This window comes from Pan paniscus, chromosome 4, assembly GCF_029289425.2.
Source record: "Pan paniscus chromosome 4, NHGRI_mPanPan1-v2.0_pri, whole genome shotgun sequence".
NCBI lineage: Eukaryota > Metazoa > Chordata > Mammalia > Primates > Hominidae > Pan > Pan paniscus.
Window position 1 is genome coordinate 35,521,957 of NC_073253.2, and position 17,015 is coordinate 35,538,971.

Here is a 17,015-nt window from a genome sequence, read left to right on the forward strand (position 1 = left end):
AGTACTGTAGTGGCTCTGAACCATAAGAAAAGATGTTCAACCTAATAAAAGAAATGCACAGTTAAACTAAAATAAGATTTCATTTTCTACAAATTGTCAGAAGATCAAAAGTTTTATCATCCCATGTTTAGGCAAGGGTATGAAGAACTAAGCACTCTTATACACTACTAGTCAGAGTCAAATAAACAACTACAACCTCTATAGAGACAGTTCAGTAATATCTATCAAAATTCACAATGTACACACTTTTTAACCAGTTATTCCACTTCTAATAATTTAATTTACAAATATATTTGCACATTTGTGAAATGATATATGCACAAGGTTTATTACTGCAGCATTGTTTGTGATGGCAAGAGAATAGAAACAACTTCAATGCCTCTCAATTGGTAAATAAGTTAAATTATATTCTTTTTTTTTTCTTTTTAGATGGAGTCTTACTCTGTCACTCAGGCTGGAGTCCAGTGGCATGATCTCAGCTCATTGCAACCTCTGCCCCATCCGGGTTCAAGCAATTCTCCTGCCTCAGCCTCCTGAGTAGCTGGGATTACAGGCAACTGCCACTGCACCTGTCTAATTTTTGTATTTTTAGTAGAGATGGGGTTTCACCATCTTGGCCATGCTGGTCTTGAACTCCTGACCTCGTGATCCACCTGCCTCGGCCTCCCAAAGTGCTGGAATTACAGGCGTGAGCCACTGTGCCCCGCCTAAATTATATTCTTAAAACAATAAAATAAAACTTAAAAATTTTTTTTATTTTTATTATTTTTTTTAAGATGCAGTGTCACTCTTGTCTCCCAGGCTGGAGTGCAATGGCACAATCTTGGCTCACTGAAACCTCCGCCTCCTGAGTTCAAGCAATTCTCCTGCCTCAGCCTCCCAAGTAGCTGGGATTACAGCTGCCTGCCACCACGCCCAGCTAATTTTTGTATTTTTTTAAGTAGAGATAGGGTTTCACCACGTTGGCCAGGCTGGTCGTGAACTCCCGACCTCAGGCAATCCACTCACCTCGGCCTCCCAAAGTGCTGGGGTTACAGACATGAGCCATCACACCTGGCCTAAAATTTTTTTTTTAATTGAAGTAGTTTCATATGTATTGATATGGGATGCTCACCAAGGAATATTTTTTAGCAAGGAAAGCAAAGTGGTGAAACATATATAGTATGCTACCATTTGTTAAAAAACTGTAGATGTTTGTATGTGCACAGACTATCTGGAAGGATCAATATGAATCAGGTAACAGTAATTGCTTCTGGGGAGGAGAATTGGGTAGGTAAAGGATAGGTAGAAAGGAGACTTAATTTCCACTGTATTCTCTTTTGTATCTTTTTAATTTGTACCATAAATACATATTCTCTATCCAAATTTAATTAAATATTTTACTTTTAAGAGCTATATTACCAGCTCAGAAGTTCAGGAGTTGGTTGAATGTGTTTGCACAATCTCAAAGGGGACATTAGTTTGAACACTGTAAAGTAGCTTCTCCAGGAATTTGATAATTCAGCAATTTGTATGGGATGGAAAAAAAGGAAAGGAGTATGTATGTGCTTAAGGTAACTTGAGGGGTTGGCAATTACAGGGTGTGGCTGTTCTCTGTACCACCATGTCCAACCCCTGGATCTAAGCATGCTTTCTCCCCAGGGGAGCGGGGCGGCCTGTGTACAAACAATATGGAGGAATCCAGTGCCATGATTCCTAGGAGCAGCCTACAGTTAGTGTCGTCACTGCAGTATACCACAGATGGCTAAGTAGGTATTGTTTTTTAAAAAACACAGTTGGCTTTTACTGACATTCACATTGACAGCACCAACATTCAGGCAGTCAGTCGACACCACATAGTGTGAACTGTGAACAGAGTACATGGCTGGGCCCTGAAGGACCAGCTGGTAAGGCAGTGTTCCCCAAGCCTGCCTGGGCATATTAGATCTTCTGAATTGGAATTTTAAGAGGGGCCTTTGAATCTAGGTGTTTAGTAAGCATCCCGGTTGATTTTTATGATCATTTAGGTTGGGAAAAATAATCATAAGATAATGCGGGGTAAGAAGGGGTGGGAAGGAAAAAAAAAAAACTACTTGAGAACATGAGCAACATTAAATATAAAAAACTAACTGAATAGCCATGGCTGTGTGAAGCTACTTATAAAATCTCAACTAACTGTCAATATGGAACTTTTTGTTTAAGGTGAAACACTTGGTTAAATCAGGATTGAGAAGATTTTCCTTCTTAAAAAGTTGGTAAATAAAAATTTTTGAACAGAACTATTTTTCTTTTGATAAATGATGATATTATGAGACTCGATGGTAAGCGTCTCACTCTTAGTTCATAATAGTGTGGAAAATAACATGGGGGCTGAATGGCCAGGCTGGTCTTGAACTCCTTGGCCTCAAGTGATTCTCCCACCTCAGACTCCCCAAGTGCTGAGATTACAGGTGTGAACTAACATCACTCTTAGTTCACAACACTGTAGAAAAGTAACATGGGGGCTGAATCCTGACAACCATGGGGCTTAGGCTTTCCTATAATTAAACATTCTTGCAAAATCAGCATAAGCCAAAGGTCCCAGCAGAAAGATTCTAGATTTTTGTTTTCTCTATAGTTACCCTCCAAAGGCTGAATGGTATCATTTATATTCCAGGCAGAGAATCCCAGGAGCTTAGTAACATTCATTCCTCTGGATTCTCTAGGCCCTCCTTTACCCCTCCACAGTCACACAGGCAAACAATTCCTTGAGTTCCTCATAAAACTGCCTGCCCAGAATGGTGACTTCACATTATGCTTTCAGATCCTGTTTAAAATAATGGTTATACAGAGAACGTTTTTGCAGCTTTTGTAAAACTGCTCTTAAAGACAATCACTATTATCTTGTTCAATAGCCCTTATATAAAGATCTACATGAAAAATTCATCTTAGAGCTGAATGTCAAGAAATATAATTGTCTCTCTCAGTGAAATGTGCTTCCTTTTAAAAAAAGAGATGAGTTATGTAATCTCTTTTTTTCCTCTTGCTGTCTCCCCCTCTCTCCTGTTTTCTCTTTAGCTGCCAGTAAGTTCAGATTTAAATTTTGTGTTCCATTGAGGTTCAGTTCTTCATTTTCAGTCTCTTCAGTCCTGCATTATTTGGCTCTTGTTCTCACAGGATTGTTTTACTGGTTCTACTATGTCTGGGTCTTTCATTGTGGACAACCTGAATACTTTTGGAAATTGACAGGCCTAAGTTAGAAGTGAAGGAACTGATTGGGTTTCCATTGACTGAGGTTTTACTGTACAACTAGGAGGTGTTGTACATGATCAAAGTCAAATAAGGGTCATTTGGGAAGAAAGATTTCATTTAGGAAAAGCCAAACGCCAAGACACTGGGGGATGCGATGGGGAATCATCTTCGCATAACTCCCTCTCCCAAAGGCTCCCTACAGAGGGATATGACAACTGGGTCAGGAAAACAATTTCACATACAGATTGGTGACTAGCTTTTAATTACTCAATAAGAATTTTGGCCCAATCATGTCAGTGACCCTCCTGTCACCCTGTGAAGAAGCTAGGAGCAGGAATGACTGCCTCCTTTAGCCACAGGGTGCAAGGAAGCTCCAATCTCTTGCTGTTGACCACTGGTCAGTCATCACCTATCCATCTGAAGGCTTAGGAAGAAAGATTTAAAGAAAAGAAAAATGCTGGGATTCCTCACTCCGCACTAAGTTCATTAGGAAACTTACCCTTATTTGTCCTTACTCTACAGACAGAGCAGTGGGTGTCCCCAGCTGAAAACACCCACCTATGACAGGCAATTCTGTTCCTGCTCCACCAGGTGGGGCCCCAAAAGCTGGAAGAAGGAGGAATATGAGCTCACAGGCCCAGCACCCTGAGCCCAACTCCCTGGAAATGCTTGCCCTGGAGGATGGCCCCAGGAGTGTCTCCCCAGCCCATAGCCTCAGCCAGGGCCAGGGAGCAGGAGACTCACTCCCAGCTACTTTCTGGCGTATTGACTCTCACGGATTTGTCATTCAATACACGGCTTCTCTCGCTGCAGCCCACACAGCTAATCCCTGTACTATATTTCTCTCAGTTTTCCCTCCTCCACCCACACTTCTTCTGACTTCTCTCCACACAGGAGAGACAGAACAGCTGAGGAAACAGCAGAAGGGTGGAAAATTTTTGAAAGTGTTTTGAGCCCACCCAACCTGAGGAGAGCATTCAAAGAAAAACAGGAAGAAGGTGAGTAGGAGCTCCCTCAGCCCCCGCGCACAAGCCGGGGATTGTCACTCCCGCCTACCCCAAACCCAACAGGGGCCGACTGCTGGGACCGAGCCTCGGTGCCCACACGCAAAAATATGCAAATGTTTTCTGTGAGGATTATGGAATGGAGGCAGTTGCTCAGCTATTTCAGACACTGCGTCATGTAACTTGGGGGCACAGTAGGCTCATTCCATTCAAACGCCCACCATAAAAGTTCAACTAGCACCTTTGGTCTTAAATTGGAATCGTCAGAGGCCATTATACCTGGGGAAGGACTGCAGGTCTGAAGATGGATGTGTTTCTATTCTGGCAACCAAAATTAGATTCTCCAATCTAGAGGACAACCAATGCCCTCTCTCCATGTGTGCGTGTGATTTAATATTACTCATCTTTTTTTGCCTTTTTGTTTTTCATTTCCTTTCAACTTGTCTTCCTACACCATACCAGAGCTTTGAAGCCTGCTTGTTTTATCGGGGATTGGGGGTGGAAAAGAAATGTGAACTCATTTAGCTCTTGCTCCCTATCTTGTTTGCTGGAGATCCAGCCAGTTAGATGGCTTGAAGTGGGCAAGGACAAAAAGAGATTGGTTAATCCCCTTCATTCATTCATTCATTCATTCACTCATTCGTGAAACAGACATTTATTGAGTATCTAGATAGATAAGTTCCCTGTTCATACCCCATTTATGGTCCAGGCTCAGTTAAACTAAACCACAACAAATGGAAGTAATCTTTGATCCCCCTAATTTCCCTCAGGGACCTCTGGATCAATTTTTGGATCTAGTTTAGTACTATAGAGTTTTTGCATGAAATCCAGAACCTATGTAAGGGTTATATAACCAACGGATAAATAAGCTTGTAAAGTCCTTCCCTATGAGTTACCCATGGGAAGGTTTCCAGTCCACAGATTAGACTAGTCCTATCTCCTGGTTAAATATCCAAGCACTACAATTAATTCATCCATTCTTCTTTACTTTGCTGGCACAATTTATTTTTTTTCCTCATTTTAAATAAGAGATTATCCTCAAAGCTAGACTTACTTTTCTTACTAGTCAGTGTTATGTGTTTGATGCTAATTGATATTTACTCATTCCAGTAACACATATTTATTGAGTAGTTACAATATGCCAGGCACTGTCATAGGCACTGAGATGACAACTTCACACAATGATCCCTTCATGGAACCAACAAAGGAGTGAGATCAAACAAATCTTGGCTTGCTGTTCTTTCTCAGAGACCAAGTAACTTTATCCATTGCTGTGCAAAGAATCAAAGTGAAGAATGGGGTTCTAATATAATGGACAAAAAGGAGGAATTGTTTGCATTTATTGACTAGAGATGATCAAGTTTTGAGCTTCTTTACACATCAATTCTACTGTAAGACTTGTTCTCCACAACTGACATCTTAGAGATTGAACTACACAGATCGTAGTTAAATAGTTAATGTTTTACAGAATTTTGAAGCATCGGACCGTGTAAAGAATGTTTTAAAGTTGGTTGTGAAAACCAGATGGTCAAAAGAACCATAACACATGGCCACTCCCAAAGAGCAGAATTTTCCTTCCGTCTTGAACTCTTACATTAAAGAACCAAAGAGATAAAAATGAGTTTTGCAGTCCTGGGACTCTGAGATTAAAGATGAATTATTTCAGTCTGTTGATGCCAACCTAGGGAATAAGATATTGAGGCCTGTATTGATGGGGGATGGCTCTGATGCAGTGTGTCAGCAGTAGACTTAGCAAATGAACAGAATAGTAATTTGTGGCCAATAAATTTTTTCCTGCCTCAAAAAATCAACTATTGTCAGACTCAGCAGGGATCCAGAGGTTGGAGAGTCAAACCTGGGCTATGGACTGAACATATCGTTGCACCTCCTGGCACTGAGGGGCCTCTTAGTACCTAAATGGAAAGCAACTCCAGATCTAACCCAGCATTAAACTATCAACAGGGCTTCGCATGTGCAACTTCCCTTTATTTCTAAATTTGCTGGACTATAACCACTCGATAGCAAAGAACCCCTTGTATTGTTCCATTACAAATTTTTGCTTAGCCAGCCCCTAATATGCTTGCCTGCAACAAGAAAAATAAAAATGAATTGATTGGCAAGATCTCAAATAGAATAAGCTAACGACAAGCCTTATGTTTTAATAAGCTCGATGTTGGTCTTAATGAAATTGGTGGATGGTCTTTTTTTTTTCCTACAAATGGAACTGTCATTGGTTTCTTTGGCTTTTGCAAAGGATTTTTTGGAATGCATTGTTGTTATCAGAAAGAGTCTTTTCTTTTCTTTTTCCTTTTTTTTAGTTGCAAAGTCCCCAGGATAATCAGGGAAGGGAAAAACATTAACGAGAGGGGATTTGAATGGTAGTGCATTCTCTCTTCATATCTATGTTTCTCATGGGACAGAGAAAACTAAGGATGCATGGTACCACCCAGTCATCAGGCTATTGAGGGATGCCTCAGTCTATTCAGGGCAGCAGTTTTAAAACTAGTGGAAAGAAGAAGACAGGCCTGGGTTTGAATCCTGACTCCATACCCTCACTCCATCATTTCATACTTTGGCCAGATTATTTAACCTCTCTGAGTCTGATTTAGTGGCGATCACTAACTGCCTCATAGGATTGCTGAGAAGGTTCACTGAGAGTAGGCAAGTTCCTGGCCAGATGAAGGCCCTCAATGGAACGCCATCCCCCGATCCCTTCTCCTTGTAGCCATATTTATGAGATGACATCACTGTTCCCTAGTGAGATGGCTACTAGGTCTCAGGGTTTCCAGATTTCTGCTGATTTAAGTATCCAACTGTGCTGATGTGATTTATGCAAATGCCAACTGGGGACGGATGCCATTAAGGGAATGAGTCATTTCAGAGCCTTCATTAGCAGGCTGATCTTGCCTCTGAAAGAGCTGGGTTTTCCTTACAGATGGTAGAAAATGGTGGGAGAGATTACTCTGGGACTCTGGCACTTCTGATACAGGGTTCTTCTCATATAGCATCAATGAGTTTTCACAGTTAAGGTCCAGGACTCCCCTAAGTGACGTAAAGCAAGGGTTAACAGCTTAGACTTTGAAATCTCACAAAATGAGGTTTAAATCCTGACTGCTAATATGAGCTGAGTAGCCTCTCAAAGTGTCTGTTTTATCTTAAGAGTTTTTGTGGGGATTAAATGAGGCAACATACCTAAAGTACTTGGGCTAGTGATTGGCACATAGTAAATGCTCAATAAAAGTCTGGTTTTTTTTTTTTTTTTTTTTTTTCCTCTCTCCCTCTGTTTTGGCCAGAGTTCACCTCTAAGCTATTTGCTAATACCGAAGCCTGCCTTCCAGCAGCTGGCACATTAAAACAGATGTTGTTTCTTGAACACTTATTATGTTTACGCTTCTGCTTAAATGCCTACATCCCACCAAAACGTCCCCCACCCGATATTAATTCATCCTTTGATCATTATTTTGTGAAGCCTGTCTTCAACTTGAAAGAAACTATCATCATTGTTCAGTCATATAAAATTTCACATCATAACTAAATAAATAGTTGTTGATCATGAAGATAAACAAGAGCTTAAATAACGCACTTTATTTAAAGCTGTCTAGAGGTGGCTGGCAAGATGGCCGAATAGGAACAGCTCCGGTCTCCAGCTCCCAGCGAGATCAATGTAGAAGGTGGGTGATTTCTGCATTTCCAACTGAGGTACCCAGCTCATCTCAGTGGATGCAGCCCATGGAGGGTGAGCAGAAGCAGGGTGGGGCATCACCTCACCCGGGAAGCACAAGGGGTCGAGGAACTCCCTGCCTTAGCCAAGGGAAGCCATGAAGAACAGTGCATTCCAGCCCGGATACTATGCTTTTCCCATGGTCTTCACAACCTGTAGACCAGGAGATTCTCTCGGGTGCCTACACCACCAGGGCCCTGGGTTTCAAGCACAAAACTGGGCGGCCATTTGGGCAGGCACTGAGCTAGCTGCTGGAGTTTTTTTTTTCATAACCCAGTGGCTCCTGGAACACCAGCAAGACAGAACCATTCACTCCCCTGGAAAGGGGGCTGAAGCCAGGGAGCCAAGTGGTCTAGCTCAGTGGATCCCACCCCCAAGGAGCCCAGCAAGCTAAGATCCACTGGCTTGAAATTCTCGCTGGCAGCACAGCAGTCTGAAGTCGATCTGGAATGCTCGAGCTTGGTGGGGGGAGGGGCGTCTGCCATTACTGAGGCTTGAGTAGGCAGTTTTCCCCTCACGGTGTCAACAAAGCCTCCAGGAAGTTCAAACTGGGTGGAACCCACCGCAGCTCAGCAAAGCCACTCTAGCCCGACTGCCTCTCTAGATTCCTCCTCCCTTAGCAGGGCATCTCTGAAAGAAAGGTAGCAGCCCCAGTCAGGGGCTTATAGATAAAACTCCCATCTACCTGGAACAGAGCACTTGGGGGAAGGGGCAGTTGTGGACACAGCTTCAGCAGACTTAAACGTTCCAGCCTGCCAGCTCTGAAGAGAGCAGCAGATCTCCCAGCACAGCACTCAAGCTCTGCTAAGGGACGGACTGCCTTCTCAAGTGGGTCCCTGACCCCCATGCCTCCTGACTTGGGAGACACTTCCCAGCAGGGGTCTACAGACACCTCATACGAGAGAACTCCAGCTGGCATCTGGCGGGTGCCTCTATTGGATGAAGCTTCCGGAGGAAGGAACAGGCAGCAATCTTTGCTGTTCTGCAGCCTCTGCTGGTGATACCCAGGCAAACAGGGTCTGGAGTGGACCTCCAGCAAACTGCAGTAGACCTGCATCAGAGACGCCTGACTGTTAGAAGGAAAACTAACAAATAGAAAAGTATAGCATCAACATCAACAAAAAGGACGTCCACACAGAAACCCCATCTGAAGGTCACCAACATCAAAGACCAAAGGTAGATAAATCCACGAATATGAGGGAAAAACCAGTGCAAAAAGGCTGAAAATTCCAAAAACCAGAACACCTCTTCTCCTTTAAAGGATCATAAGTCCTTACCAGCAAGGGAACAAAACTGGACAGAAAATGAGTTTGACTAATTGACAGAAGTTGGCTTCAGAAGGTGGGTTATAACAAACTCCTCCAAGCTAAAACAGCATGTTTTAACCCAATGCAAGGAAGCTAAGAACCTTGAAAAAAGGTTAGAGGAATTTCTAACTAGAATAACCAGTTTAGAGAAGAACATAAATGACCTAATGGACCTGAAAAACACAGCACAAGAACTTCTTAACGCCTACACAAGTATCAATAGCCAAATTAATCAAGCGGAAGAAAGGTTATCAGAGACTGAAGATCAACTTAATCAAATAAAGCATGAGGACAAGATTAGAGGGAAAAAAATGAAAAGGAACAAACAAAGCCTCCAAGAAATATGGAACTATGTGAAAAGGCCAAATCTACGTCTGATTGGTGTAGCTGAAAGTGACAGGGAGAATGGAACCAAGTTAGAAAACACTCTTCAGTATATTATCCAGGAGAACTTCCCCAACCTAGCAAGACAGGCCAACACTCAAATTCAGGATACACAGAGAACACCACAAAGATACTCCTTGAGAAAAGCAACCCCAAGACACATAATCATCTGATTCACCAAGGCTGAAATGAAGGAAACAATGTTAAGGACAGCCAGAGAGAAAGGTCGGGTTGCCCACAAAGGGAAGCCCATCAGACTAACAACGGATCTCTTTGCAGAAACCCTACAAGCCAGGAGAGAGTGGGGGCCAATATTCAACATTCTTAAAGAAAAGAATTTTCAGCCCAGAACTTAATATCCGGCCAAACTAAGCTTCATAAGCAAAGGAGAAATAAAATCTTTTCCAGACAAGCAAATGCTGTTTGTCACCACCAGGCCTACCTTACAAGAGCTCCTGAAGGAAGCACTAAATATGGAAAGGAAAAACCAATACCACCCACAGCAAAAACATACCAAATTGTAAAGACCGTCGACACTGTGAAGAAACTACATCAACTAACAGGCAGAAGAACCAGCTAGCATCATAATGACAGAATCAAATTCACATATAACAATATTAACCTTAAATGTAAACAGGCTAAATGCCCCAATTAAAAGACACAGACTGGCACATTGGATAAAGAGTCAAGACCCATTGGTGTGCTGTATTCAGGAGACCATCTCATGTGCAAAGACACATATAGGCTCAAAATAAAGGGATGGAGGAATACTTACCAAGCAAATGGAAAGAAAAAAAAAAGCAGGGGTTGCAATCCTAGTCTCTGATAAAACAGACTTTAAACCAACAAAGATCAAAAAAGACAAAGAAGGCCGTTACATAATGGCAAAGGGATCAACACAACAAGAAGAGCTAACTATCCTAAATATATATGCACCCAATACAGGAGCATCCAGATTCATAAAGCAAGTTCTTAGAGACCTACAAAGAGACTTAGACTCACACACAATAATAGTGGGAGACTTTAATACCCCACTGTCAGTATTAAACAGATCAATGAGACAGAAAATTAACATATTCAGGACTTGAACTCAGCTCTGGACCAAGCAGACCTAATAGACATCTACATAACTCTCCACCCCAAATCAACAGAATATACATTCCTCTCAGCACCACATTGCACTTATTCTAAAATTGACCACATAATTGGAAGTAAAACACTCCTCAGCAAATATAAAAGAATGGAAATCATAACAAACAGTCTCTCAGACCACAGTGCATTCAAATTAGAACTCAGGATTAAGAAATTCACTCAAAACCACACAACTACATGGAAACTGAACAACCTGCTCCTGAATGACTACTGGGTAAATAATGAAATTAAGTCAGAAATAAATAACTTCTTTGAAACCAATGAGAACAAAGACACAACATAGCAGAATCTCTGGGACACAGCTAAAGCAGTGTTTAGAGGGAAATTTACAGCACTAAATGCCCACAAGAGAAAGTGGGACAGATCTAAAATTGACACCCTAACATCACAATCAAAAGAACAAGAGAAGCAAGAGCAAACAAATTCAAAAGATAGTAGAAGACAAGAAATAACTAAGATCAGAGCAGAACTGAAGGAGATAAAGACATGAAAAAACCCTTCAAAAAATCAGTGAATCCAGGAACTGGTTTTTTGAAAAGATTAACAAAATAGACCACTAGCCAGACTAATAAAGCAGAAAAGAGACAAGAATCAAATAGATGCAATAAAAAATGATAAAGGAGATATCACCACTGATCCCACAGAAATACAAACTACCATCAGAGAATACTATAAACATCTCTATGCAAATAAACTTGAAAATCTAGAAGAAATGGATAAATTCCTGGACACATACACCCTCCCAAGACTAAACCAGGAAGAAGTCAAATCCCTGAATAGACCAATAACAAGTTCTGAAATTGAGACAGTAATTAATATCCTACCAACCAAAAAAAGCCCAGGACCAGAAAGATTTGCAGCCGAATTCTACCGGAGGTACAAAGAGGAGCTGGTACCATTCCTTCTGAAACTATTCCAAACAACAGAAAAAGAAGGACTCCTCCCTAACTCATTTTATGAGGCTAGCATCATCCTGATACCAAAACTTGGCAAAGACACAACAAAAAAAGAAAATTTCAGGCCAATATCCTTGATGAACATCGATGTGAAAATCCTCAATAAAATATTGGCAAACCAAATCCAGCAGCACATCAAAAAGCTTATCCACCACAATCAAATCAGCTTTATCCCTGGGATGCAAGGCTGGTTCAACATATGCAAATCAATAAACATAATCCATCACATAAACAGAACCAATGACAATAACCACATGATTACCTCATTAGATGCAGAAAAGGCCTTCAATAAAATTCAACACCCCTTCATGCTAAAAACTCTCAATAAACTTGGTATTCATTGAATGTATCTCAAAATAATAAGAGCTATTTATGACAAACCCACAGCCAATATCGCACTGAATGAGCAAAAGCTGGAAGCGCCAGGCGCGGTGACTCACCCTTGTAATCCCAGCATTTGGGAGACCAAGGAGGTCGGAGCACAAGTCAGGAAATTGAGACCATCCTGGCTAACATGGTGAAACCCCGTCTCCACTAAAAATACCCCAAAAAATTAGCGGGGCTTGGTGGCATGCGCCTGTAATCCCAGCTACTCGGGAGGCTGAGGCAGGAGAATCATTTGAACCTGGGAGGCAGAGGTTGCAGTGAGCCGAGATCACACCACTGCACTCCAGCTTGGGACACCCCGTCTCAAAAATAAATAAATAAATAAAACAAACTGGAAACATTCCCTTTCAAAACCTGCACAAGACAAGGAGGCCCTCTCTCACCACTCCTATTCAACATAGTATTGGAAATTCTGGCCAGGGCAATCAGGCAAGAGAAAGAAAAAAAAGGTATTCAAATAGGAAGAGAGGAAGTTAAATTGTCTGTGTTTGCAGATGACATGATTGTATATTTAGAAAACCCCATCATCTCAGCCTAAAATCTCCTTAAGCTGATAAGCAACTTCAGCAAATTCTCAGGATACAAAATCAATGTGCAAAAATCACAAGCATTCCTGTACAACAATAATAGACAAACACAGAGCCAAATCATGAGTGAATGCCCATTCCCAATTGCTACAAAGAGAATTAAATACCTAGGAATACAACTTACAAGGGATATGAAGGACCTCTTCAAGGAGAACTACAAACCACTGCTCAAAGAAACAAGAAAGAACACAAACAAATGGAAAAACATTCCATGCTCATGGATAGAAAGAACCAATATTGTGAAAATGGCCATACGGCCCAAAGGAATTTACAGATTCAATGCTATCCCCACCAAGCTACCACTGACTTTCTTCACAGAATTGGAAAAAACTACTTCAAATTTCATATGGAACCAAAAAAGAGCCTGCATAGCCAAGGCAATCCTAAGCAAAAAGAACAAAGCTGGAGGCATCATGCTACCTGACTTCAAACTATACTACAAGGCTACAGTAACCAAAACAGCATGGTACTGGTACCAAAACAGATATATAGACCAATAAAACAGAACAGAGGCCTCAGAAATAATGCCACACATCTACAACCAGCTGATCTTTGACAAACCTGACAAGAACAAGCAACGGGGAAAGGATTCCCTATTGAATAAATGGTGTTGGAAACACTGGCTAGCCATAAGCAGACAATTGAAACTGGACCCCTTCCTTACACCTTATACAAAAATTAACTCAAGATGGATTAAAGACTTAAACGTAAGACCTAAAACCATAAAAACGCTAGAAGAAAACCTAGGCAATACCATTCAGGACATAGGCATGGGCAAATACTTCATGACTAAAACACCAAAAGCAATGGCAACAAAAGCCAAAATCCACCAGTGGGATCTAATTAAACTAAAGAGCATCTGCACAGCAAAAGAAACTATCATCAGAGTGAACAGGCAACCTACAGAATGGGAGAAAATTTTTGCAATCTATCCATCTGACAAAGGGCTTATATCCAGAATCTACAAGGAACTTAAACAAATTTACAAGAAAAAAAAACCCCATCAAAAAGTGGGCAAAGGATATGAACAGACACTTCTCAAAAGAAGACATTTATGCTGCCAACAAACATATGAAAAAAAGCTCATCATCACTGGTCATTAGAGAAATGCAAATCAAAACCACAATGAGATACCATCTCACACCAGTTAGAATGGCAGTCATTAAAAAGTCAGGAAACAACAGATGCTGGAGAGGATGTGGAGAAATAGGAATGCTTTTACACTGTTGGTGGGAGTGTAAATTAGTTCAACCATTGTGGAAGACAGTGTGGCGATTCCTCAAGGATCTAGAACCAGAAATACCATTTGACCCAGCAATCCTATTATGGGGTATATACCCAAAGGATTATACGTCATTCTACTATAAAGACACATGCACACATATGTTTACTGCGGCACTATTCACAATAGCAAAGATTTGGAACCAACCCAAATGATAGACTGGATAAAGAAAATGTGGCACTTATACACCACGAAATAGTATGCAGCCATAAAAAAGGATTGAGTTCATGTCCTTTGCAGGGACATGGATGAAGCTGGAAGCCATCATTCTCAGCAAACTAACACAGGAAGAAAAAACCAAACACCTCATGTTCTCACTCATAAGTGGGAGTTGAACAATGAGAACACATGGACACAGGGAGGGGACCATCACGCACTGGGGCCCTTTTGGGGGCAGGGGGGTAGGGGAGGGATAGAATTAGGAGAAACACCGAATACAGATGACAGGTTGATGGGTGCAGCAAACCACCATGGCACGTGTATACCTATGTAACAAACCTGCATGTTCTGAACACATATCCCAGAACTTAAAGTGTAATAAAAAAAAAAAAGCTGTCTAGTTTCATACCATTATTCCTAAGTTCCATATCCTACCAAAGTAGTTTATCTCAATAAACTTGGTTTAAAAGAAAACCTAAAAACCTCTCTATCAAAATATGAGTATTAAGAATGATCTGAATATGCATCATGGTACATGAAACTGCTCCACAGCAAGGAGGTGGGAGGCTAAGAAAACACCACCTCGGTAGATAAGTTAACATTTACCAAATGCCTAGTGGATGCACAGCCGCTTATTGATGAATGTCAGCTTCAGCATCTTGGTGAGAGAGCGTCACATTTCTTTTTTCCTAGAAGAATCTCTTTACATATTTCATGCTTTTGGAGAGGCAGGTATGTCTCCATGATAATATATATGTAATTAGCTCCTTAATGTTACCAATCTATCATGGAGACATTCGGATTTACATTATACACAAACTCACTATTAGTTTCCTGAGTTAGGTGGTACGGATTCTGATATAGCTAGTAAAAAACCCATAAAATATGCATAAATCCTGTCTAATGACTGAAGTTAAATATACCTCAAAGAATGTTCTATCATTAAAATTCACATACATTTTTCTTACAAGGGAGTTATTCTGCATTGTAGCCTGTGTTTTATTACAAACTTGGAGTTCATTGATGAACTGTGATAGAGCTGCAAATCAAGTCAGCGGCTTCATTAGCTCAGCAGGATTTTAGACGGCATTTCTCCCTTGGTGAGCAGAAGTTAGAGGGTAGTTTAGGACCCAGAGCTTGGTTACTGGGCTCTGGGCAGTCTCTCCCATGGAGAGGGCCCCTTACCTGAGGCCCTCTCCCTCAGGAGAGTGCTGTCTGCAGTACTCCAGAGTGTAGGTCTCCGTGGCCTCTGGGGTGGTGGGCCGCCATCGGATAGTGGCTGTGTTCCAACACACAGTACAGTCCTCAGCGCGGATCACAGGGGTGGAGGGTGCTGCAGAAAGAGAGTCAGGACAGTCGTGGAGCAATGCCAGCTTGCTTTCCTGGGACCTGAGAAGCACGTGATCTTCCACGGCTTCGGCATGATTCTGTTTTCAATTTTTCATCAGAAAGTGTATTCTGTGTTAAAAACCCAAAAGGGATCAAATATAGATGGTGATGTCTCTCTCCCTTCTCTGCCTTCCACATTGCCCAGTTCTCACCCATCCCCAAACAGCCCCTAATAGCAGCTTCCTATAAATCCCACTAGACTTTCTTTATACATATACAAGCAAATCAAAATAAAGATTCTTTCCCCTGTCCCAGTACACACAAGTTAGCCATGATCTTGTCCTCAGTAGGTGCTCAATAAAGGCTTGTTTTACAAGGCAAGAGGAAAGGATAAAGGGTAGGAGTAAACTATTTCTTCCCCTGAGGCAGGTTACGATTATCTTAAAGGCAGTGCAGCCTTGGTTTAGGCTTCTTACCCTGTGAAAAGATTTCATCGTGAGAATGCATTTCCAGTTAAATACCACTGGCTTAAAACCTTTTGGGGGTTCCCAGCACCCACACGCAGCCCAAGCTTCTTACCTTGCAAACACGGCCTCTCTATGTTAGCCTTTCTTACCTTGTCTTTCCTTTGTTTAAGTCTAAGAAATAATACCAAACTTCTTACAGTGTCCTGCACACTCCATACTGTTTCTTGCCTTGATGCCTCTGCTCATGTCTTTTTCAAGTGGAATATCCTCCTTTAATGCATTACTTCCTATTGATCCTTTAAAGCATTTTCTGCAGGCATCAGTTCTAGGAAGCAGTTCCGATCCTGCCCCTGCCCCAGGCCAACTTGGGTGCCCCTCTGGAGTGTTCTCATAATAACCTGTGTATATCTGGATATGGCCCTTACCACACATTTTCTATGATCCTCTGTTTTTCCATCTCCCCACCTGAGCATGAGCTTCTTGAGAACAGGACCCCAGGCTTAAGTCATCATTGTATAACCAGCACTTTGCACAACACTCAACACACAATAGGTGCTTAATAAACACTTACTGGCTGATCTCAAGAGTCTGTGAAGAACTGAGCGTTGTCTTCTAACGCACCCTTAGCATCCATCTCCTTACCTGTCCTAAAGATGGCCCTTTCACTGGGCAGGCTACATCCAGTGAAGTTCACAGCCATCACCCACACTTGATAGCATCGGTCAGGTTCCAGATCTTCAAAAATGCAGTAGCTTTCTTTCACTGTCAGTCTGTATTCTTCTACCAACTCTAGCATAAGACACAATTAAAATCTAAGATGTCTTCCAAAGTTAATTAAAAGTTATAGTTACTGGAGAAAGTCATCTATGATTTTCTTTCAGTGGAAAATGCAAACTGATAACCTTACAGATACCATTATGTGAAAACCAGCTCCTTAGAATACATATGAAAGCAACAGCATTCTGAAAAGAGATACTTAGGATGACATAGTAATACTTGTTAACACTTCTCAGAAAATAATAGCATATTAGTAAGATTCTGAGCTTCATATACCACAATTAAAGTAACTT

General features: G+C 41.5%; 1 protein-coding gene across 1 annotated transcript in view; it reads right to left on the reverse strand.

Moving 5' to 3' along the window:
* Positions 1-17,015, reverse strand: part of CMYA5 (cardiomyopathy associated 5) — a 105,593-nt gene that overhangs the window by 15,615 nt on the left and 72,963 nt on the right. Inside the window, exons 8-9 of the mRNA XM_003822278.6 lie at positions 16,588-16,734; positions 15,335-15,482 (exon numbers count right to left, since the gene is read on the reverse strand). Of these exons, the coding sequence (XP_003822326.2) occupies positions 15,335-15,482; positions 16,588-16,734 (295 nt within the window). The remainder of the gene's footprint in view (positions 1-15,334; positions 15,483-16,587; positions 16,735-17,015) is intronic.